At 42.2% G+C, this 24,414-nt stretch overlaps 3 protein-coding genes across 3 annotated transcripts in view; 2 read left to right on the forward strand and 1 right to left on the reverse strand.

Annotated features, from left to right (window-relative positions):
- Positions 1-6,934, reverse strand: part of clstn2a (calsyntenin 2a) — a 186,612-nt gene extending 179,678 nt beyond the window's left edge. Inside the window, exon 1 of the mRNA XM_069684151.1 lies at positions 6,836-6,934. Coding sequence (XP_069540252.1) covers positions 6,836-6,908 — 73 coding nt within the window. The 5' untranslated portion in view covers positions 6,909-6,934. The remainder of the gene's footprint in view (positions 1-6,835) is intronic.
- A 3,428-nt stretch (positions 6,935-10,362) lies between these two features.
- nmnat3 (nicotinamide nucleotide adenylyltransferase 3) lies at positions 10,363-18,128 on the forward strand. Its single transcript, XM_069684145.1, has 5 exons — positions 10,363-10,398; positions 11,742-11,877; positions 13,769-13,952; positions 14,942-15,021; positions 17,379-18,128. Exons 2-5 carry the CDS (start codon positions 11,766-11,768, stop codon positions 17,792-17,794), a joined length of 792 nt encoding a protein of 263 aa, XP_069540246.1. The 5' UTR covers positions 10,363-10,398; positions 11,742-11,765; the 3' UTR covers positions 17,795-18,128.
- A 1,862-nt stretch (positions 18,129-19,990) lies between these two features.
- rbp1.1 (retinol binding protein 1, cellular, tandem duplicate 1) lies at positions 19,991-23,111 on the forward strand. Its single transcript, XM_069684149.1, has 4 exons — positions 19,991-20,123; positions 20,477-20,655; positions 21,304-21,405; positions 22,438-23,111. The coding sequence occupies exons 1-4, from the start codon at positions 20,051-20,053 to the stop codon at positions 22,486-22,488; spliced, it is 405 nt and encodes a 134-aa protein (XP_069540250.1). The 5' UTR covers positions 19,991-20,050; the 3' UTR covers positions 22,489-23,111.
- Positions 23,112-24,414: the final 1,303 nt, after the last annotated feature.

Raw genomic sequence — 24,414 nt, forward strand, 5'->3', positions numbered from 1 at the left:
GGGCTGCGTCACACAGGTAGGACAAAAAGGTTTGTTTTGACAGCTGACTTACGGCAACTTGTTAATATTAATGAGCTGTGAAGTCGGTGCTGATCGGGTCTGTTTAGTCCGGCCGGGGTCGGGTCCGACATAACTCTGTTCGGGCCCCAGCTTTCAAATAACAGACGGGTCCGGGATTTCTCAGTTCTTCACGGGTCCGGGTCCCAACTTTCAAATAATAGACGGGTCTGGTTCGGTTCCGGATCGCACAATAACGGGTCTGTTAGGGTTCGGGTACGACATTTTGGACCCGTGAGAACCTTTACTTACCACCACTAAAATCCATGTATATAACCTGTGTGTCTTTCCTCTTGTGCCAGTTCGTTGTGTGTTCCTTCGTGTCGCCTCGTTCCAGCATTTATTCCTAGCGAGTGTTTTTGTGCGTGACCTTAGTCAGATATTTTGACCTTGCCTTTTTGCCTGCCCCTTTTGGATTATTACCTGTGTATCGAACCTGGCCTGGACATGAAATTCTGTCTTTGGCGTTTACCTGTCTTGAGTTTGTCCTTTTTTGAGTCCATCATCTGATATTCCATTGGTTGTGTCAATTGTTTATTTTATAACGTGCAAATTTATATCATTACAACTAATCGATGTTCTTCTCTCAGGCAGGAAAACTAATATACTTCTAATTTGCCCTTTAATATATTTTTTCATTATTTTCATGCACATTATAAATGAAACCCAGGGAGGCATGACGCACCCAATTAGCAGGTAGGCTTTACGGTACATGATTAGCTGCTGAGAAGGAATTTGTACAAACAAAGTCATAGTACACACAAAGAGACACTAAGTACAAATGTGTTTCACGTACAAAAACACAGATTTGACACGGCAATGTCACCTCAAAACACAGTCACACTTCATAACTACATCATCTAAATGATTTATGAATGCAGAAGTGGAGGAGAGTGAGTAAGAAAGGCGATGGGGATGATGAAGAGAACAAAAGAGGAGACATGAAGGGCGATGGCAGAGGTGAGGACGTCCTCTCTGTAGTGAGGTGAGGCTCCAGACGGGCAGCGGTACAAAGGAAGGAGAAGATGAAAATATGAAAGTGATCTGAGGGGAGGAGAAACAGGGATATTTGCTCTGACACACACACGAATCCAGACTCGCATATCTAACGTGCTGCCGCCAGGAGGGGGAGAAGAAAAGAGAGGCGAAGTCAGTGACACAGACAGAGACAGGTGGGGTGATGGAGAGAGAGTCATAGAAGAAGAAACGGGAAGATAGACAGAGAAACAGAGATAACTCGTCCTGACTGATGACTCATGAAAATTAATACCTTTCTTCTGGAGGACATGCTTTCATTCTCCCTCCCTGCTGTGATTCCTTTCTTCCTCTGCTGCGACTAGCTTCAGGTACGCCAGGTGCACGATTCTGTGTATGCATGCAGACGAGACTGAGGTGTGAGCAAAACCACACATACTCTTTCTTTCTGGTCTGTTTTTCACACACATCCTTTGTTGTTTTAAATATGAATTGTTTTTCAGTCACACACTGAGCCTTCCTTGTAGGCAAACTATTACAAAACTTCAAAGAATTCCCTTTGGCGTGACTTGCAGTGGCGCCTGTGATGTTATACTATGTAGTTTCACTTTGTAGCCTAGGTCTCCGATATCCACGAAGAAACCTGGTAGATGTAAAACATCTCCAGAATCATATCTCATGATGGAGAAAACATGGCTCTTTCATGGTTGGTGCAGCAGGGAATCAGAAGGTTTAAAAAAAAATCAAATACAAAGCCATTTCAAAGCGTATAATCAGGCTTTGGGCTGACTGTACAAGAGACCCACACAGGACGGCTTGAAAGGGAGATGAAGGAGATGACTCAATCCATGTGTGTGTGTATCCGTGTGTCTTTGGTTGGCAATGAACACACGCTGCAATGTTAACACATATTATTAGGTGTACAAATACACAGCAGGCTAATAACTTTGTATTGGATTTATAATTAAAACAGTGTGCAGTGGTGCATGTCTTCATAACTTGAGGCTTCATCACGAGTCACAACAGACCGCAGTCTATTATTTCATAACAGCTTGCTGGGCCTGTGTACATAGACACCAAACACAACGTTTCTGTGACACCAGCACATGGGGCGCAGGCCTCGGTTCAGGGTGTAAGTCTATGCTAGGTGTAGCTAAATTCAGCCGAAATACCATTTTCATAGTTGGTTGTTTCACATGGTTACATAAAGATTAATCTCTCACTTTACAGGAAAATTTTCCACCAACACAAAACCTCCGGCTCGGTGGTGCTCAACCTCCTCCTGACTTGCCGTAGCATCTGTTCTTGGTGCCAACACTGAGGCTAGTTTTCAAAGTAATGTCAGTGAGAGCAAAGAAGCTAAACACTGGGTCACATTGGGAAAGCAGATTTAACTGTTAAGAGAACATGATGAAACTAGTACAACTATTTCTCAGCCGACTGCACGAATGTGTTTAATAATGAAGGAAAAGAACAGTGGGTCCTGCTTTTATTCAGGTAAAAAATCCCAGCACACCACAGAGGGTCTGTTGTGCTGGGCCCGCTGAGAGTGATTTCAGCCAAAGAGCCCATAGCTACTTTTACACAGCCTTTTCAAGATGGGACTGTTGCACCTTACCGTCTGTGTAAGAGGTACGGAGGTGGAATGGTTGGGCGGAGTCATTCCACCGCTGGGCTGTCAGCGGAGGTAGAAACTACGTCTTTGTGAAACTTGTGTTGTCTGATTACACGTTGAGCCTCTTTTGCACACACCATGACAGTAATATGAAGGGGCTTTTTGGTTCAGTGAAAAATTACAAGGGCCCCGTAACGGCTGAAGTTTGTTACAGGGCTGTTGTTGAATCTCTGTGTAACAAAGGCTAGTCACAGTGGACAGCAGCAGAACAGGTTGTAACAGAACGTTACATTAGCACTGTCAAGGCCAAAAGTAGTTTAGCCGACTTTACTGACAGTCATCACCGGAGCAGAGAGCGTTGAAGCAGCAAAGAGACTGGAGTTCAACAGAACTGCCTCACGCTATCTGGCGCCTTGTGTGTCATAGCTGCTCCCGTACGGGCCCAACTTAACAGGCTCAACAGTTCTATGTTTCCAAATGTTCTTTATTTTCTTCTAGAGTTGGTATTCCATTCTTTCTGCCCCATTCCCCGTGTTTCTCACTCTATTGATGTCTTTTACATTAACACCTATTTAAAGTTATAAACTCAAAGATCTCGGTTTCGTTCTCTTTGGCGACACCCATGCGGATAAACAGTAAATGCGGGAGCACACTCGCCAGATATCCAGACAGTGTCGCATGTGTGACGTCCACCGTTGGCTCCGGTTGTAGCTCTTGATTTTCCTCACCGATGGTGGTTTTCCTTTTTAGGGTTAGCCTTCATCTGAGCGTCGAGTTTGTTTCTTTTTCTTTGGATTTTCACTTATTTTTGAAGTTGTATCTGTAGTCATCCATCTTTTCTTTGTTTGTTCAGCCATAGTAGATTACTGTTTACTTACAACACTTGCAGAGACCGGAAAAGCAGCTGCTTAGCTCCGCCTACCCTCTCTGACAGACCAACCACTGCTGGCTGATGGAAAACACGTCAGTAACTGGGCACCACTTGTGATTTTTTCCGCACCTCAATCCATAATAATACTATATACTGCAAAAGTAAAGGCTTTCATCAGTGGGCCATAGACTCAGTCACCATTGTGTTACCTCTTTCTGCGATAGATAGTGACTTAACAGACATTTATTTAAATTAAAATCTTCTTTAAGGCATACAGAGTATAACCGTGAACAAAGTAAGAAAAGAAAAGCAGCAGAATATAAGAAATAGAGTCAGCACATTATTTAAGCTTTAAAAGTGGCAAGTTTCTCATTTTTTTCCTCGTTCTGCTCTTTCCTCTGCCATCACTGTTTCTCTTGTCCCTCTCTGTCTCCTCTCTAGCACAAGCGCAGCCTTTTACTGACAACCAGCCACCTGGCCAAACTGCAAAGGAAAAATATGAGTGTGTCTTTCTAAAGAAATAAAAAAGTGTTAACCCAGATAGTTCAAAGTGTCCGAGTGTGCGATTGTGTGCCCGTGTTTTAGTTCGAGAGCGAGGAAGAGCGTGTCTCTCAGAAGTCAGCGCTGCATGCAGTGTTTATCCACCACATATTGAGCTGTGCTGACCAGAGAGCTCCACCGGGGGCCGTTGGACCAGCTGGCGCAATACTGGCATATGCACACAGCCCTAAACACCAACACCTCTCTCTTTCTCTCTAACACACGCACGCACACAACAAACAAACTCTCATAAGCACATACATCATCTTGTGGCAGCACTTCCATTTTGCTCCTCTCCTCCACCTTACGCCTCATCAGACATATTATAATTAGCCGTGCTGAGTAATTAACATCCAAATTAGGACATTCATTTGCATATCTGCCCTCATTTGCATATTCCCCCGGCAGCACGTACACCTGACGATCCTCCACACACTTATAAATACCGTTACAAAGCACAAGGGTACTTTTCAAACACGGTGTTCTGCCATCACAACTCATGCGCATAAAAAACATGTAATTTTTCCGCTTTGAGACGCATAAGAAAACAAAAACTGCAAAGCATAAAGGAGGTTTTCAGGCACAGAAACGGAACAAGAGTAAGACAAAGAACAGGCTAGCAAAGGGAGAGAATATATGGGAGCTAGGAGGGGGTCTGTATTAGCGGTACCAGGGATAGAGTGAGAATGTAACACTCTCCAGATGAGAGAAGGCAAAGTTAGACAGAAAGAAGACTGCTTCGCCATTTATACGTCTCACTTAAGCCCATAAAACTTTGGAATTGAATCCATGGCTGTGGAAAGAGAGAGAGAGAGAAAAGGAGCCGCTCTAGAAATCAGAGCGAAGTCTGCTCAAGCCTGAAAAAAAGAACAGAGAGGGAGAATGACGAAATACTTCTCCTCTCTCTCTGTCTCTGTGACATTTGCCCTCTGAATGGCATCAGCTCAGCGGAGCGCAGCGACCAAACAGTGATGTGGACTCAAAGGAAGAGAGAGAGAGTTTGAGACAGGGCAAAACAGCAGAGGAAAGAGACGGAATAGAAAGGGCGTGAATGACAGTAAGGAGGATAAGAGAGACAGCCTGGGCAGAGCAGCTCCCGCCAGACATTGTTTCACCAGTCATTGCACAGAAGAGGAAAACGTGAGTTATGCTTCCTCGTTCCACATCGCTTTCACGATTTATGTTCCGGCAAGGAAAACGCAGCTGAAAAGACGCCCATAAATCTGATCTTGTTTTCCTTTTTCCTTCTCTTTCAGCGCCTCTCTAATCCTCTCAGTCTTGTGTTCTTCAGCGTTCGTCTGCTCCGGTCTTCCCTGACTTCTTATGTAAAGGTGTTCTGCTGCATGCCTTTGTCTCATGTACTATATACTGTATTGTGCTGAGCTCGTGCAGCTTGGAAATACAAAATACACACACACACACACACAAACTCACTCCATGTGTCTCTCAAACCAGCCAGCACACAGCGGCCTTGATCTGTTCTTTTTCAAATGGAAATAGCTTTTCGTAACAACACCAAGACTTATAACAACCAGGGGAATTACACTGTTTTTTTATTACTGAGTCAAAGCAAATTCACAAATTAGTAACATAATATAAGAGCTCCACATAATGCAAAGCTCTGTTAAGACATCACATTCACCTTTGACAACAGCATGAGTCATTAAAGTCTCCAAAGAAAACAGCCTCTCCTCTAACTTATTCCAAAGCTAGTTAGCCTTCTCTTTTGCTCACAGCCATATGGAGGCCTCTTATAAACAGGAAGAAATGATCATGTTTGCTTGAGTGCAGACAGCCAGTCAGCCCAGCACTCGCACTCCAGAGACCCAATTAATACCACTGTAAACCGCCGCTGCCCTTCATAGGCAACACCAGTCAACGCTGTGTGTGTGTGTGTGTCTGTGCGTGAGTATGGGCGAGTCAGAGAGAGGAAGATGTGAGAGTATCACAGGATGATTTAAAACAGTGTCCTGACCATGGCTGCCCTCCCCAAACCCTCTTTGATAACCGTAGACAGAAATCATCCACACACCACTGGTCAACCAGCCAATCATGAGCAGCAATGCAACCACAGATATCCTCTATATATATCTCCTGTTTATGGCGTTAATGATTTAACATGACAAAGCACCCGGGGCGAAGACATGAACTTCCCAGTTACCTTAAAGCATCAAACAATATTAGATGCTAATAAGTGAATTCCCCATGCTATGTTCCTATGCTAAGAAAGTAAAGCTATAGCTTAAAGCAATCAATGTACTTATTATTGTTGTCTTACCTAACATAGCCTTTAAATTAAATATGTTCAGGTTCCAAAACTATAGTTCATTGATAGGCGTTATTTTGGGGTTAGGGGAGGTTTTTTTTAGTTTTCTGTCATGCTATAGCTCTAAATGATTGATGGATTGATTGATAATTAAAATAATTTATAGTTTTATTTAGGTTACCCGGCTTTTACAGTTTATTCTAACATCGTAGTAATACGTTTGAAGCTGTAGTTTCCCACAAAACTGAACACCTCTCACGTTAATTGTCTGTTCGCCACTACCCCAACTTATCCCAACATTAATTACTCAGAAAAAAAAACACACCTGAAGCTACTAAATATTACGTTAAACTTAGCTTAAGAGAGCAAAATAACCTTAATTGTGACCAAGTTTTCAGACGGACGGTTGACGCTCTCCTCGCCAACTTGTCCAACTCAAACCTTAAAACGCAGTCAACCGTTACGTCGACAAGTAGATTTTTTTCAATCTTTTTCTTTTTCATGTTCCTACCTTTTCCGCCGAGAGCGCAGGAGTGGCCCCAGATGAGCCAAAACAGTAGAAAGGGGACCCCGAGTGTCGGCATGGTGGTCGAGCTGTGTGGGTGATGTCTCCCCGTCTTCTCCTCTTCTGAAATCCTGGATCACCTCCCCGGCGCGAGGATGATTTCAACTGCCCGGGCGCGCGAGGGATAGTCGGTGGGTAGAGAGACAGTCACTACTGTACTGTAAGCAGAGAGAGAGTGAACACTGACGTTTTAATAGCGTCAATAAAATAGAATTTCCGGTGAGTGGTTTTCAGAATAAAACACAATCGAACGTTAATGTTGAATTATGTCGAATAAGGGTACAAAAAAAATGCAGAATTTATACAGGGTGGAAATTAAAGTGATTTTAGAAACGTATATGCTCAATTTATTGAGTATGAGAGCTCAAAAATAGGTTTTCCAGTGGCATGACATGTTGTACACCTTTATACTGAAGAATGCAAGATTTTGTTCAGCAAAAAAATCTGGCAAGCTTGACAAATCTGTAAATAAGAAAGAGAGAGAGCAAGTGTTGGAGAGCAGTGGTTCTCAACTGGTCTAGCCTCAGGACCCACCACCACCTCCTGAATGACGAATTGCAACCCAATTTTTTTAACCAGTCAAATTTATTTAATTACAGTCTGTGCAGTTTGGACCTGAGATGGAATGAAACATCACAGTATGTCAACATCACAAAACACAACAGTATAATAGTCAACTAAAATGACAAGCAGTGCATAAGAAGAACATATTCCCTCTACAGTTCATTCAATTAACAGCTTTTATTCAAGGCAAATAAAATGAAAAGGTGCAACTTAAATGCAACTACTGGAGGGCTCATTACGTTTCAAGAATGTAATTGTTAACTGTCACTGGGATATTACCCAATCAGTGGATACATGGAGTGTGAATAAACTACACTGCTACTGTGCGCACATCAAAGGATATCCATGTTCTTTAAAATAAAAGCACAGCAAAGAATTTTGGCCACCTTTTTTTTTCAAGCACACAAAAACGACGCACTGAAAACAGCTCTGCGACCCACTTTTGGGTCCCGACCCACCAGCCGAGCACCAGGGTTGTAGAGGATCTAATGTAGTAAGGGGATCGGTTTAAGATGAGTGTAAATGTATTGGTAGTTCGCTGTTAAGTGTGGAAAAGATTGATTCTGACACCTCAGGAGATGGTTGCTGCAACTGAGAATGAGCTACAACTGACTGCATTCCTCTACAGAAATACAGCTGTACTTATTTAATCATTTCAATAAACCCCAAGCTACGGCAAGGAAGACACCAGCAGCTTACCAAATACTTGTCAAGGAAGCAATGACTCAGCCAGAACATGAAGATACCAAAACAACAAAGGGAACTTTAATTAAAACAGATACAAAGGCCTATATGTCAGTGTTTCTCAACCTTTCTCACTACAGGGGGCATCTTCTGTTCCTGTACTGAGACTATTTACTAATTGGGACCAGTTAAACACATAAGCCATTTAACCAATTTGTTTTGCTTTTATAAAGGTAGAGGCCTGAAGTGACTAAATCACTCAGATGAAGATCAGATGAAAGAATGAAAAAAGAATCTAATAAGAAACTCAAGGTTCTAAATTATATTCAGACCAATATTTACTCAGCAGCATAAAAACTAAAAGAAACAAGATCAGATCTGACCTTAGATCGGGAGCCTTGTGTGGCTGATGCTCACCCTGGGTACATTCAGATTAGTTAGTAATCTATGTGCATTCTTTGTTGTTTATTCTTTGTAACCCCGCATTAACTGCCTGTTTAACTTAGGCTACATTTGGGACATTTAAAAAGAAATACCTCTTTAATTAAGGAGTTACATCAACAGCAGATTTCTTCATTTTCTTACAGCTCTCATAATCAAATGAAGCAGCTGCTACAGTGTGCTGTTTTTCAAGCTGTATCCTCCTAACAAGAACCCGCACAGCGCAGCTCTACTCCCCCTCACAGATTTGAGTCGTTCAGTTTTCACCCTGTGGCAGAATCTCTGGTTTTCTCTAACGGCCGTATGTTCTTCAATTATTCCCCCATGCTTCGTCTTCTGTTGGGTGTGGGTGTGTGTTCGGGGATTAGCGAGAGAGAGAGAGAGTGAGGGCAGACCTCAAGTGAGTTAAGAGGATAACAAAGATAGAACACACACACATACACACACACGCAGATAAACACATGCAGCACCACATTTACATGCACTCATTTACTCTAACACACACACATACTCCCAATTGGCTGTTTCCATGGGTAGTGGAAACTAAGTTACAGCAGAGCAGTGACGCAGGGAGGATGGTGCAATGAGCCGTCTCTACCAGTGGTCAAGCCCTAAGTTCAGCTATAGGACACAGAAGGTGTTATTTTATTTGGGAAGTATTTCATGTGTTGTTGTTGCTCATGTAGAGTGGGCTGGCTGCTCTTTTTCCAGCGTCTGCATTCTCTAGCAAGGCCAAACTGTTTATGACTAATAAATTATTCAAAAGTTTTATGACTTCTAAATAATTCATCTTATTAATAAATAGACTATCATTAAGGTACTGGATCCTCATTATGATAAGCACTTTAATTTTGCCAATAATTGACCTATAACCTCTGATTCAGTCAGCATATGTGAACACCAAAATGTAAACAGTCAAATGAATAACAGAAACCCCTGGTGTTCATATGTACCTATAAAAAAGGGGGGCTATCATTTTCATAGTTTCTAACCCTAAAGATCTGTGAAAGGAATGTACTAGCTTAAAAAACAGAAGGCCTCTGTAAGCCCCAATTCCAATGCTGGGCAAAAAGCAGTATTTACTGCACTGTAAAATGGGTTAAATTGTGAATATAATTAGCTACTTTTTTGCACGTGTACTTACAAAATGCATGCATGTGCAATTCTGGTACCCATAGTTTAGTCTATTTCCTACGGGTATATACCCTTACATCCGTGAAATGCCATGGCACTAACTTGAACCTTCACATTCTTCTAAAATTATTTTTGTCCCACTGTGGCAAAGCAATTATTGGAAAAAACATTTGCTGTACATTCATTTTGTAATCTGCTGCCGGCTGCACTACAGACGGTCAATTAGTGATCGACAAAGCTTCTCTTTTTCATCTGACAAGCAGTTAACAACAATGGAATGAAAGGTGACAGGAGCACATAGGTGTTTGATGCTACAGCGCTGTAAAGGTCAGCTTTTGATTATAGTAAGTTTCTTCTGGAAAGAAACTGTTGGTCTATAGGTCTCCAGTTGCAGAGGCGAGAGTATGTGTATGACTAAAAAGAAGTCTAGCAATGTCTCAAACAAGTAACTAAAGCATGGCAACATTGTCAGGCATCTTTACTGTGTGTAATTACAGAGACTTACCAGCCGCCTGCTTAGTGTTGTTCAGTACCATGGACAGCTCTGTCACTTTGCTCGGAATGAGCTTCATCCACCAGGGGGCGCAGATGAGCCACTTTTACTCATCGGAACCATCGAGCTCCTCAGAACGGGGGAGTGGAAAGAGTGTGACACACTCACCAAACAGCAACAATGTGAAAAGAAGGTAATGAAATTATTGCTAATTACCATCCTCAAACGCTGTGTGTTGTGTAATATGGCTGTTTAAATGCACCACTGTGGATTTTAATTATACATTCATGCCAATGTATGTTTGTCGCTTAAACGAAGATAAGGTTTGCAAGGCTAATCAGTGTTAGCTGCTTGTTCAATGTCAAGGATTCGTTGACTGAGCGCTGTTGGAGTTTGTATGCTGTTCTCTTTCTTACATGTCACTGTAACAACTTTCAAAAACCAAGGCAAATCATATTTTATACGTCTAACAGCGTCCAGCTTAAGAACTTGTCACTGAAGCGGTAAAAGACGCACCTAGCATGCACCTGTGACCAGTGCACTTACGTTACAGTTGCTGGACTAATGAAGCTTCCCACAGGAAGTTGCCTATGATTAAAAAATAAAAGACAGGACATCCCATGAATGTCCAACACTGCATTCTTTATTGTCAATTTGCTGTGTCGTCACACGAGGTAAAAACATACAAGCTAACATATTGTTTCAGTAAAGTTTATTTTTTGACTTATTATCTCAAGATACATCTATTGAAAATCCTCGAGTAAGTCATTCAATAGTATACTTATCAAAAAATACAAAAATACAAAAATTTCGGACATAGACGGGACATGAATTGCAATTGTTGAGGGAGCTCTAAACTTAGGGTAACAAACTGTCAAAATAGACAGCACATATACACAATCAAATATCATAAGAAGAAACATACAAACTGGTGGTAACTAAATAGAACTATATTATGTGAGCATTATTTCTTAAGGCATGATAAAGTCATCACACAGTGCACAATTTTAACGTATGATGATTAGACACGTGCTGGTTAGCCGGATTTCAAATAAACCATCTTTATACTACTGTCTTGTAGAAGATGACTGGTCCAGGGTCTCTGAACATAAACACAATAAAACAAAATGCTACCGCAGTGTATCCCCTCCTCCAGTGTCTGACTCTGGCAAAATGCCACCATACTTATTATTGCCAGTGTGTCTAACTTGTTTTGGGTGTCCCCATGATAAATGGGCTGAGAAAATCTAGCTTTGGGGCCACATTTACTAAACTGTACTTAGACACAGTAGGAGGCTTCTACAATAAAACTTTCACCAAATGACAAATAGTTTGTTTTGGTTAATGCAAGTAAGGCAAACCTTGGTGGAATTATTTATAAACAGACTTATTTTTCGATAAATAAAAACTTTTCTTCACAGTATCCTGTAGAAAGTTCTAGAGAAGGAATGTCTTAACTTGGTAGCCTCCGTAAGTCTTCACATCTTTGTTTGAATCCCATGATATTAAAAACTCTTTCTTCTGTTTTCCTTCAAGGTTCTTTAACAGTGGTAAACCAAGATGGCCAGTCGTCGTGTTCCGCTAGTCCTGCTAGCCTGCGGCTCTTTTAATCCCATCACAAACCAGCACATGAGGCTGTTTGAGCTGGCCAGAGACCACATGCACAGCACAGGTCAGATGCAGCCATCACAGGCACTGTTTCTGCTAACCGTTTGTGTTTTATTTGACATTACAGATGTCCCGCAGGATCAAAGCTGCTCCGGTAAAAGCTGCCAAATTATACCCAGCAATTAATGTCCTTTTTATTAACAGTGAATCAAATGACTGTGTACACAGAGAGAGAGAGAGGTGGCTCACAGTGCTTAACCTGCAGAGAGTTATGACCCAACTCTGAAGCGCTACAGGGCTTTTTAAACTCTAGCTCATTGTTTTTCTTTTATGGTCTAAAGATTTACTGTTTGGCTTCACCGCTTTCAACAACCTCTTTTTCAGCAGCAGCAGACACCTGCAAACAAGCCCTGATAAACCTACCATCTCTCATCTATACAGCACCGATAAACAGAGAAACAAAGCTAGAGAGAAGCTGGGGAAGATAGTTGAACAACCTGCAAACTAAAAATGCACAAATTTATCTCAAGAGTCGGTTGCATACAAGAGCTTGAAATGTGTCATAATGCCATAAACATGACTCCAAAAAAGGCTATTGTTGTCTTGGTGCCTTCAGTCCCCCCCCCCCCCTTGTTGCCCCCTTGTTGCCAAATATTTCTGATTGCTGCAGAGACCTAAGTTGATATCCTTGCTGTTCTCTTCTTGTATAAAAAAAAAAGCTCTTTAGCTGGGTGTCCTGACATTAGCTGCCAAACAGTCCCATGTAACAACCGTGTCAGCAGGCACAGGCCCCTAAAACCCGGGCCAAAGCTGCTCTTAATAAGAGAACTGGCCTGGTCACATGTTCATAAGGACATCATTGTACCTTTAGAGCTACGCTGCTTCTGAGTCAGCTCTCTCTAAGATGCTTTAAGAATGCATGCACAGAGCAGCATTTTAAGTGTGCAGGGCATAAATAATGCTCTTAGGGTTTACCTTTGACCCCTCACCTATAAGACATTAGCTGACTGATTCCAGGGTCATCAGAAAATTAGCTTTTATTCTCTTGTTACTGAATGATTTTTACATCCTTAAAGGGCCAGTTTGCCGATTTTCAACCTCAGTCCTATTATGCGATTATGGGGGGAAAAAATGCAATTTCGCTCTGTGCCTTTTAGAGTTCGCTATTCGCCTCTCCAATGGGCCCTGGAAAACCCCCGACAGACTACATAAAACGCGTCAGCTGGCGGAGGCCAGGGAGCTCACTAAACTACACTTCCTCAATCTAGGACGCCCGCCTCCGATGTAACGTCTCGTTCAAAATCGTCAGGTTTGAATTGCAGACTGCAGACCTGAAGATTTCTTAGACGATCCACCGGTATATTCTTGACATATTTTATATTCCGTACCGCTCTGAGCCGTTGCCTGCAGCGAAAACAGTAGTATTTCACTCTAGCATCTATTGCTGGGCCTTTTCAGAGGGAGAGGCGCAATGCACGCTGGGTGTTGTAGGAATGTAGAAAGGACGAAACCACAAGCTGTTTGTACAACTTTCTCCACAGCTATGGCGCCACTTTCAAATATTGCTTCTATCGATTAAAGAGAACACCAGCTTTGACTGACAGCAGCTTTTTCCAGAGGGAAACTGCTCCTTTAAGAACTATATTGTGAAAGATTTTCCTCTGAATTCTCCAATACAAATGGGATTTTTTTTGCCTAACTCATTGTTTAAAGCAGATTCTTAAGAGTTTGAAGTGAATTGAACAGTGTAAGCTATAAGTATTTATATTGTTTCGTACTACATGTCAAGATCAAGCACCTTCATCACTACGCTTAAGCACCTGTGAGATCTGGAGAAGCACCGTTAATATGAACATCGGTTACTCTTGGAGATGACTTTATCTGCTGATTCATATTCCATGTCTGTATCGTCTGACATGACCCAGAAAAACTGTTTTAATCCTCTCTCCCCTCAGGCCAGTACCAGGTGGTGGGTGGCATCGTGTCTCCAGTGAGTGACGGCTATGGAAAGCAAGGCCTGGTTCTGGCTAAGCACAGAATTGCTATGGCGAGGCTTGCGCTCCAGAGCTCAAACTGGGTCACAGTTGATGATTGGGAGAGCCAGCAGCCAGACTGGACGGAGACGGTGGTCACCATGAGGTATCAAACATGTTCAGAGCAACCTGAGAGTGAAAATAAGGTCCAAGTAGAAGAACATGCCAGAAACTTTCGGATAACATCAGCCTTTAAGAGCAATATTTTCTCTCGTCTGACACATCCTCGTTCTAGCACAGCACTATCAGAGTTGTGGGAGATTCACTCTCCTTGGCTGCTCCTCCGCCCATCCTGCTGCTTGCCAACTCCAACCGATTATTTAACAGAGTATTGCCAAGTTTCCTGAGTCTCAATTACATGCTCCGGTCTCTTGTGGGCTGCCAGACCAGACTGGACCCATGTCAGGTCTGGGTTTTTCATGAGGTGAAGTCAGGGGCACGAGCTGCTAAATTCATTGGCCGAGTGGGAGCAGTTGAGTTGCAAAAGGCTGCTGGGCACAGGAATATGAGGGCAGCAAATGTGTTATTAATATTATGCCAATATCTCAATATTACAGGGTTCTTTTTGAAATATGATTCTTTTCTCAGCTGGGTTTTATCAAGGGTCTGGCCCAGGGGAGTTGATCATTTATTGCCCTCACCTACTGGATGTGAGGTCTCTTACATTTGCTTCATTTAACTTCCTCCCGTTTATTCCCTCTCCTTCTTCCTCTGCACTTCTGACCAATCCACTCATAAGTGCCCTGCACCCTGTCCCCACATGTTTGTGTAACATGGGTGCTGATCAGGCATGAAATGGCCTGTTGTCCCGAGGCTGTGAGCAGGCCATGTAACACGTTACCTCACTCCCTAATACACACACACACACACACACACACACACACCCAAGTGGACTTAACACATTTATAAGAAGATTTACGTGAGAACAGTGAAGTTTTTCATTCATCTGTGACTCATGGATTTTATCATTAACTATTTCAGTTCAGTTAGATAAAACTTCATTGACATGATGTTCAGATTAAAAAACATGTTGGCATCCATTACCACAATAAGATAAATAAGAAATATATGTTGTATCTTTTGTTTGTTGTGCAGGTACCATTATGGGCGTATTCTTAAGGACTATGATCAGAGTGAGGGGACGCACAAAGACTGCAACGCCAATCCCCTCACAAGTAAGAACTTCTTACTGTTATGAATGAAGGATCAACCCAGAAACCCTTTGAGCACTTACTGCTCTCATGGATTTGGTAATTGGTTTTAACCAATGACTGGACGACGCGTCTCTGTCTGCTCTCATTGTACGAAATTGATGTCAAAATAGCCCCTGTGATAGGCGCTGCCATCTTGCGATGGTGATGTCGTTTGGAGCCGCCGTTGCCACTTCTGCTAACCAAAACACACATTTAACTTACCGAAAAAACAGCAAGGATCCCACATGTTGGCGTGTTTATGGATATATTGAGAAAAATGTATTTGACATGTATTTTGATTTTATAGTTTGACTCATGTCCCATCTGTTAACATGGAGGAGGCGGGCTTTATGACCTATACTGCAGCCAGGCAGCAGGGGGCGATAGAGAGGGTTTGGCTAAATGGTTGCATTTGCGTTGAATTCTTATCATTTCTTGATGACAGTGTTGGCTGGTTGGTCCACTAGGTGGATCCAAATATAATAAAAATATCTTAACCACTGTCTAATGGATTGCCATGAAATATTATGTTAACAGTCATTGTCCTCAGAGATTTGACTTTTACCTTTAGCGCCACCAGCAGGTCAATGTTTGTTTAGTTTATGATCAAACATCTACACAGCTAATGATTTTTATTACATAACTAGGACTGTAGACTCTTTTTAAGATTAGAGCAGACGTAATTATAGTATTTCTTCAGTTTAAAAAAAACAGTGCTCGATCAAACATTTGTTCAGCATATAACTTTATAACATCTTAACAAGAGTTGGGGTTAAGGATTTGCCTTAATCCTGTATAATGTGCTTGTGCTTAACACGAGCAAAGGGAAAGCCTAGTGGTGCTTTGGTGCTTTGTGGTTCTGACTAAGAGCAGTTAAAGAGTATTAGGGATAGCTTTAATACTTTAAAGACTTTGTCTGTGTCCGTGTGTGTGTGTGTGTGTGTGTGTGTGTGTGTGCGTGCGTGCGTGTGTGTGTAATACAACTATAGCATGTATGAACGATGGTTGTTGTATAACTGGAGCTGGCCAATCAGTGTTCAGGTACATTTTCCACATTACCTTTAAATGATTTATCCAAATCATTTAAAGGTATATCAACTCTCTGTTTTTTTACACAACACTTCATAAGCATTACAACTTTAATAGATATGAGGTATAAAATAGATTAATTGGACTTTTGCCCCAAAAAAAGTACGTTATCATACGTTTGCTCTATTGGTCTCTTAGTTTTACTTCTTTTACAACATTTGGCACAGTTTAGTTTTACACAGAAAAGTTGAATTGTTTAAAGCTCCTGTGAGGAACTTTCGGTTTGTGTTGATTTTGGCGCCCCCTGTGGACAAAGCCGTACCTTTTATCTCTTTGCTGATCTTGCCCTGTACATGCTTGAGTGGTGGTTTTTAACAAAAAAATCTCATCCTGCTCGTTTACAGTCACATGTATCACTTTAGATGTTTGCCGTGGAAAATGTAAAAAAGGGCAGCATGCAGTTAATCGCTTCGTCTGACACCTACCCCCCCGCCAGCAGTTTTAGGCATTAAAAATAACTATATAGAAATAATCAATCTTGTCGCTGATGGTCTGGTTTGCTTTTGTAGCTCATATAGAGTCATCAGAATTAATTCCAGTCTGTTTCATAACCAGTGAAAAACTCTTCACAGGAGCTTTAAGTCATTTGTATTTTAATGATTTGCTTTGTCCTCCAGCAGCCTGAATATCTAAGTTCAGTAATTGTGTACAAGTAGTCAGTACCTGTGTTGCTCAAAACTCAAAATGTTCACTTACTTTTTGCTCAATATTCACATCACCACTGCTCCAGTGTGTGAGTGTTGTTACTCAACAGCATGGGTACCCTGGGATTGCCTTGTTTTTCTTGCTTAGTTTTGGACCTGCCAGCTGGCAAACACCGATTGGACTGTTTCCATGTATTCAACAGTAGCACAACTTGAGGATTATGTCACTCTTTGCCAACATGATTATTCTGGGGAAAAAATAACGCTTAATGAGAACAGAAATATGAGGGATTTAGACTTATTGCATAATATTTTGAGTTAAAATCATTTAAGAAAGAAATCCAGTGATACCAGACTTCAGAGAGCTGAATGATGTGTGTGTACCCATTAAAAAAATGAAATGATTCAGGGGTCAGAGTTGAGACTCTAAATGACTCGTATCAAGCAGAAGGTCTGGGCCTCACTGCATATCAACTTTTCACTTTGCGCTAGAAGCTTCAACTTTATGATCTATCTTTATGTAAATCTCACACATCATGTTTTATCCTCTTAGACATAAATATTAAAAACTAGCCTCATCTTCATCTTATTCCCCTCTCCCCTCAGGCCCCCGTCTAAAGCTGAAGCTCTTGTGTGGAGCTGACTTCCTCAACACTTTTAAGATCCCCGGCCTGTGGCAGGACGACCACGTGGAAGAGGTAGCCGGGCGCTTTGGCCTCGTCTGCGTCAGCCGAGGAGGGCTCCAGCCCGAGCGAGCCGTGCACGAGTCGGACACGCTTTCCCGCCACAATAACAACATTTTCCTGGTGAGGGAGTGGGTAAGGAACGAGACGAGCGCTACAGAGGTCCGGCGGGCTCTGAGACGGGGTCTGAGCGTGAAGTACCTGATTCCAGACTCTGTGATAGAATATATTCACCAGCACAACCTCTACACGGAGGACAGCGAGAGGAGGAATGAGGGCACGGTGCTGAGGCCGCTCACCAAACAGGCACAACAGCCTGTGAAGAGTCTGGACGACTGAGAGAGGGAAGGCTGATCATGGGAGCCGTTGAAGTGTGAGTTCACTCACAGATCAGTGCTGCTCGTCAGGGACAGGAGGCTGTTCACTTCCACCAGACTGGAGAAGGACAGAGGTTTGAGCAAGCTGCAGATATCCACAGAGAAACACCACAGGGCCAAAGTGTGTTTTCACTTTTTTTTTTTAAAAGGAAACATCTACATAGTGAGGTGGTATGTTTTGAATCAAACACATCAAGAGTTGCAAATCCTGAGCCTCATCTTTGTGCCACAGTATCAATAAACATTTCATGTTTTTTCATCCTTTGTAGTTTTACACATTGCACATCATTGCAGAGTCGAGTAAGTTCAATAAATTCATGTATATTTGAAGTATTTTTGTCTGATATGTTTTGTTTTCTGTATTAAATCCTTAAACATGCTGGATTTGAGTCCCCCCAACAACCCAAATCCTAATTAAGAAAGGTTGTACAATACACGACACTACTAGCATTGTTGTGTGTTAAACAATGACTATGTAATGATGGATGACGCTTCTGCATCTGCTCTCATTGTACAAAATTGAAGCCCAGTGACAGGTGCTGCCATCTTGCGCAGGTGAAATCATTTGGAGCCAGAATTGCGCAGTAGAGATCGGGGGGTGGAGGCGCCGTAGCCACTTCCGCTAACCAAAACACACACTTAAATTACAGAGAAAAAACCCCAGCAAAGATCCCGCATGTCGGTGTGTTTAACAGCAGAGCTGCTTCTTGTGTTGGTCTGAAGCAGACGTTCACAGATATGTAAACTTCAATGACTGTAGTGATTGTTTTAGTTACGTCTCCTCTCGCCGTTCCTCCTCTACTCTGCTAATCAGGAACAGATCGGCTGCAGGAGCCGGATTTGTCAACAAGAGCTTTCAATCATTTTACAGCATCAAATAACTTATTATAACTTATAACTAAACTTGTCAGTAAAATGAAGACTGATAAAACTAACTATAATGACAGAAACCATGTTTTATTTGTCGTGTATTTAGATTTTATAGTTTGACTCATGTCCCATCTGTTTACATGGAGGAGGCGGGCTTTATGACCTATACTGCAGCCAGTCAGCAGGGGGCGATAGAGATGTTTTGGCTTCACTTTTAGGAAGCTGTCATGTCGTCCATCTTTTTATACAGTCTATGGTCTAGACTAACATTGTAAAACATTTATAAAAAATATAACATCAGACATTGTCAGGGACAAAACAAGTCTTTCCATCGTTCTCCACATTTATCCTAGCGTAACATGTGACACTTTACTCGTAGAAAACGGCTTCCTATTTGTCATTGCTTCTCAAATTAAGATCTTGTTAGTGTTTCTACTCTGCAACTCATTATGGATCTTTTCACTTCCACCATTATCATCCGCACACAGTGTCTGCGAGGCCTGCATTTCTCCACCAAAGGATTTAAAGTAATCCTGACAGTTGCTCAGCTACAGGAGGTGTTTTCTCTCTGAGGCCAATGGCTGAAAGCGTCGCTGTGAGTGATACTAACTGGCATCCTTTGAAAGATGCTGTGTGTGTGAGTGTGTCTTTGTCTGTGTTCCAGGCAGTGAAGGGAATGAGACGGTGGGTTGGCTGCAGCCGGCCCAAAAAGAGAGATTATCAAATTAATTGAGTTATTTATCGAGACAAAAGATGTGACAGGCCCATTGTGCTTCATTTAATTGTTGCAGTTGGATCATTTGAAGCTCAGGTGATTCTGCTTTTGTGCTGTGGATATTACCCCCACTGTGTGCTCCATTCAGCCCCATTCACAGGCAGGCTGGTTGATGTTTTAATGAAATGTTAGGCTGACTTTTAATGGCCCTGTATCATCACTATAACCCTCATTTTAACAGCTTCTTTTAATGCAACAGAGCCAGGCTGAACCTGCCACACGTGGAGCCTCTGTGTCGATTAATAATGCAAGTGTTTTCATCCTAATCCACGCACACACAAGCACACAAGTGTTCTCCACGTTATGCATGCATGCCACATTTTCCCTGCATACAATGTGTGGGCAGAGCGTGGAGGGGATTGAGGGGGTTACGTGGTGTCAGAACGGGAGGAGGGATGTGGGAGGTGTTATTTCCTCATTAAAAGAATGAGAGCCGGCAGGTAATCGGATTAAAGTTGGTTTCATTCAAATTGAGGCTTTGGAAAGCCCGTTCTGCACTCTGTCACCAGTAGCCGTCCGGAGCGGACCTCCTCGTTCACTGCAAAGTAAGAGAGCAGCAGAGAAGCAGCAAACATGCCTGTGGATTTGAACGGATATTGGAAGATGATGTCCAGTGATAACTTCGAGGAGTACATGAAGGCTCTTGGTGAGTTTGTGGCAGGAGTCAAAGATCGTTAGAATTACATCAAAAAACATCACATTTGACTTTGTAAACATGGAAATAATCAGTGCTATTCATAACAAGATTGCAGGTGGCTATTTTTGTGTTTATATCTCATATTTTATCAGGACAATACTGAGAGAAATGCACATTTGCACATTTTCAGTTTCCTGTATGTCATAACTATAGTATTCATAGTTAAATAAACAAGCTGTATTGAAAAATACCTGCTGCATCAAAGCATTCAGGTTTAAAATCTGTACATACAAGTACATCTGAGACTGTAACTGGTCTGCTTCTCCTGTTCCTTCTCCCATGTTTAATTTCCCTCTGGACAGATGTGAATGTTGCCATCAGGAAAATTGCCAACTTGTTGAAGCCTGACAAGGACATCACCCACGACGGGGACCACATCGTCATCAAGACCCTCAGCACCTTCAAAAACTACAACATGGACTTTAACGTGGGCAAAGAGTTCGAGGAGGATCTGTCAGGAATCGATGACAGGAAGTGCATGGTGAGCATTCGGACCGATGTACTCAGAGTGGATGATATACATATTAACTGAATATACACATTGATTTACTGCTGTTAAACCACAGATTTAAACCCTACTGTTAAAGTCACATCGCTGCAAGTTGCAATGTCAAACCTGCTCTTATAGACTGATTTTTAGTGGCACCCCTCCAGGATATAACAAACATATTGTGTGCAGGGTTTTAGCCATTCTATACAAAACGTCCCGCCTACTTTCATCAAACTTTTTCCAACCTTGTCAGTGCATTTATGTAACGATGACCAATGTCAGATTCTGCAGGAAAAGAACAGCCCGACACACATTTATTTAATCCCAAATATGTCCCTGAATACTGAATAGGATGGAAGCTTAACTGTGGTCGTGCTTGACCTTTTTTGTATGCTGATTATAGATAAGCTATAAGCTGTTTGGAGGGTGACTGAGAGTAAGGGTCACATGTGTTTGTATGTGTGTGTGTGTGTGTGTGCAGATTATATCCGAATAACTGATGTGAGGTGGAGCAGGACTGGGTCTGTCTCTCAGCATATACCTTTAAAATCTATGCGTTATATTCGAAAACATGCATCATTTATTCATGAATTTCATTAAATATTGACATTTTTCTCCCTGACCTTTGACCTCATGCAGACCACTATCACCTGGGAGGGAGACAAGCTGGTGTGTGTGCAGAAGGGGGAGATTGAAGGCCGAGGCTGGACCCACTGGGTGGACGGAGATGAGCTTCATCTGGTGAGAGAACAGCAGCTCCTGACATGAATATTAATGAAAAGCAATTTGGACTCTTTAATCCAAATCCAAAACGCCTCTCAGCACCGTATGCGCGCCGCATATATTCTTATGTGTGACTGACTTGTAAATTGGCAACGAAAGTTCCAGCAGTGGTGACAGTGTGAGGTGAATGCATGCTGGGAAACTGTTTATGAAAGTTAGGAGGGTGTAACTCATGCCTCGGCTGCCAAATAAGCCGTATTATTTCTGCATAATTAAGGGAGAAAAAAGGCGACTAACACATTTTAAACTGATCCCTTCACATTGAACAGAAAGGTTGATTCAAGATGATGCAAAAGAAACACTGTGAGATGAAAAGCCGTCCAAATTCTGCTTCTCGTAATCACCAGACTCCCGTCGACCATCAACCTCTGCCATCTCGACTACTTCAATTAAATCTCAATTACAAGAACTTCATTAACTTTTTCTAAAACTTCTGCTCTGTTCAGAGTTCACGATGTGGCCTATAATAAAAGGATTAGCATCATAAAAGCTTTAAAAGTAATGAATAAGGAATTAGCATTTTCATTAGCTCAGCATTATCAGATTCTCCTCTCTGTGATTTCTGCTTTTAAAGCAAAATAATCTGCCAAATTATTTAGTCAAAGTGATGCCAGCAGATGTTTTTGATCAGCAGCCGTGAAATTAGTTATTAGTTAGAAGTTCCCAAGAGCTGGAGGAGGGTTTAAATTTGGGGCAACAGCGACCTCTGGTGGCCGAACATATATCTGAAAGGAGAAGGTTTAAAAGGCTGGAAGGTGCACTTCTATAAAACTTTCTTTAACATTGACATCAATTAATAATTGACCCATCCTCTGCTCCTCGCATCCATTTTTACTGTTGCTCAGTCAGACATATTTTTTAGGGGAGATTTTACGATTTAGGGAACAAATTAGGATCACAGCGTCCTCCTCTTGGTCATCCACATTTGTCAAAATAACATTGTGAGTGTATGTTTTTGTATCCTAAAACATTGTCCTCTCTTGTCTGCAGGAGCTGAGAGCTGCAGGAGTTGTTTGCCACCAGATCTTCAAGAAGTCCTAAACTGGCTCTTATTGATCTGGACGGTGCCCCCGGCTGATATCGGCTCACAGAGTCACAACAGACACATCCGACTTCCCCTCGGTCCTTGTATACATCTCTATATAGGTTCATCCAACAAACTGTATTTTTGCGTTACAAATACTGTTATTACTCCATCAGGAATGTTGCCTTACTCTGCCTAGGTGAATGCATGTACAGAACAGTAAGGGGCAGGTAAACTTTTGTATCATATAAATCCACAAAATATCTGGCATATGTGTCTCAGGGTGGGTGCTCTGTTGATTTAACAAGTTTAGATGTGTTGGGTGCATACATACTGCTACTGTAGGTGTAGCTGATCTGATGACCAGTTGTAAAGTAATGGACGCAGTGGAATGAAGGGAGCAGAAATATCACACATTAAAAGGGTTGATCCCATTTAAGCTCTCTGAATGATCGCTGTGGATAAGAAAAGATGAACGTTTAAGCGTGTTTGAGGGCTTTAAACTCCTTTGCAGCTGATGCTTAGACTCCACAATGGATATCAGATATGAATGATATGTATATTTATCCCTCCCAATGTTTTTGGGACTCTGAATTGATAGCATAATGAATGAATCAATAAAGTAAGCAGTGCGCAATAATGCCATTTGTCTTTGTTAATCGGGCTTGTTCAACATGACTGGTTGTTCTCACATGCAAACAGATCAGGCATTAGAAGCTTCTGTCCCAACATGCCTCTCCAGACGTGCACGAGGACTCTGAGAGCCTCTGTTTGAGAATTTCAGTGAGTGAAGCGCAGCCTGCAGAGCTCCATCCAGACAGCCGAAGCCACGCTGGGCTCCAAATCAGCTCATCTGTCAGCTCACTTTGTGCGTCGCCATTACCAATCGGGCAGTCCATATAAGCTGTCCAGCTCACTTGCTCATTCTTTGCTGCCGCTGCCGCTGCTCACCCTGCTGTTCTGTCTCCCTCTGCTTCTTGTGCATTCACACCGCCGCCACCTGCCCACAGTCTTCACCTGCAGGCTGTTTATATATGCTCCTCCAGGGGTTGTTATTGATCTCTCTCTGGTTCTGGCCTTAGCTGGTTAGAAAAATGATGCTCTCAAGGAGGGGACAAATCTGCATTTAGTCTCCATAAAAAGTTTCTAGGTTTGTCTAAAAGTCAGTTACTCAGACCTCACTTTGATCAGCAATGGAACAGACAGGCAGCTCAACACAGGAGAGGATCGTCAGCCAAGTGTTTTTCTCACTGTTCTTTTATTTGGAGGTTTGACCTTCACTTTGGAGAACTGATACTCTTTCCTATTTACTCTCATATGAGTTTAAGACATGAGTTTGTAAGACATGATTTTGTGACATCATAAGCTTGCAAGCCAATCAACCTTCAATACAGGCCTACCAGAGGTGTGGTATTATTATTGAAGATCCCCTGTGCATGAATCCTGTGTAGGATTGGCGGCCTCTGCAACTGGGAACCAAGCTGCAGAGAGGTAATTAATGAGCATAAACAAATGTAACGGTAACAGCATTGTAAATGCCAGCCATAGATATTAATACTACAAAATAAGAGTGCAGAACAAGATTCCTGGTTCGAATCCCAGTTCAGACATAGGGGGGCCTTTCTGTGTGGAGTTTGCATGTTCTCAGCATGCCTGCATTGGTTCCCTCCTGGTCCTTCCTCTCACAGTCCAATGACATGCTCATTACTTTAATTGAAGACTCTAAAACTGCCCGTAGGTGTGAGTATGAGTGTGAAAGGTATCTATGTGTCAGCCCTGTGATTGACTGGTGAGCAGTCCAGGGTGTACCCCGCCTCTCGCCCAGTGACAGCTGGGATAGGCTCCCTGAACAGATAAGCGGTATAGGTAATGGATGAATGAAGGTTTTGATGTGATGAAAACATAAAGCGTTAAAGCTTTTTAAAGTTTTTATTAAAAATTAT

The sequence above is a fragment of the Semicossyphus pulcher genome, unplaced genomic scaffold (assembly GCF_022749685.1).
Source record: "Semicossyphus pulcher isolate SPU_LCO1_2020_fin unplaced genomic scaffold, fSemPul1.0.p SCAF_7, whole genome shotgun sequence".
Lineage (NCBI taxonomy): Eukaryota > Metazoa > Chordata > Actinopteri > Labriformes > Labridae > Semicossyphus > Semicossyphus pulcher.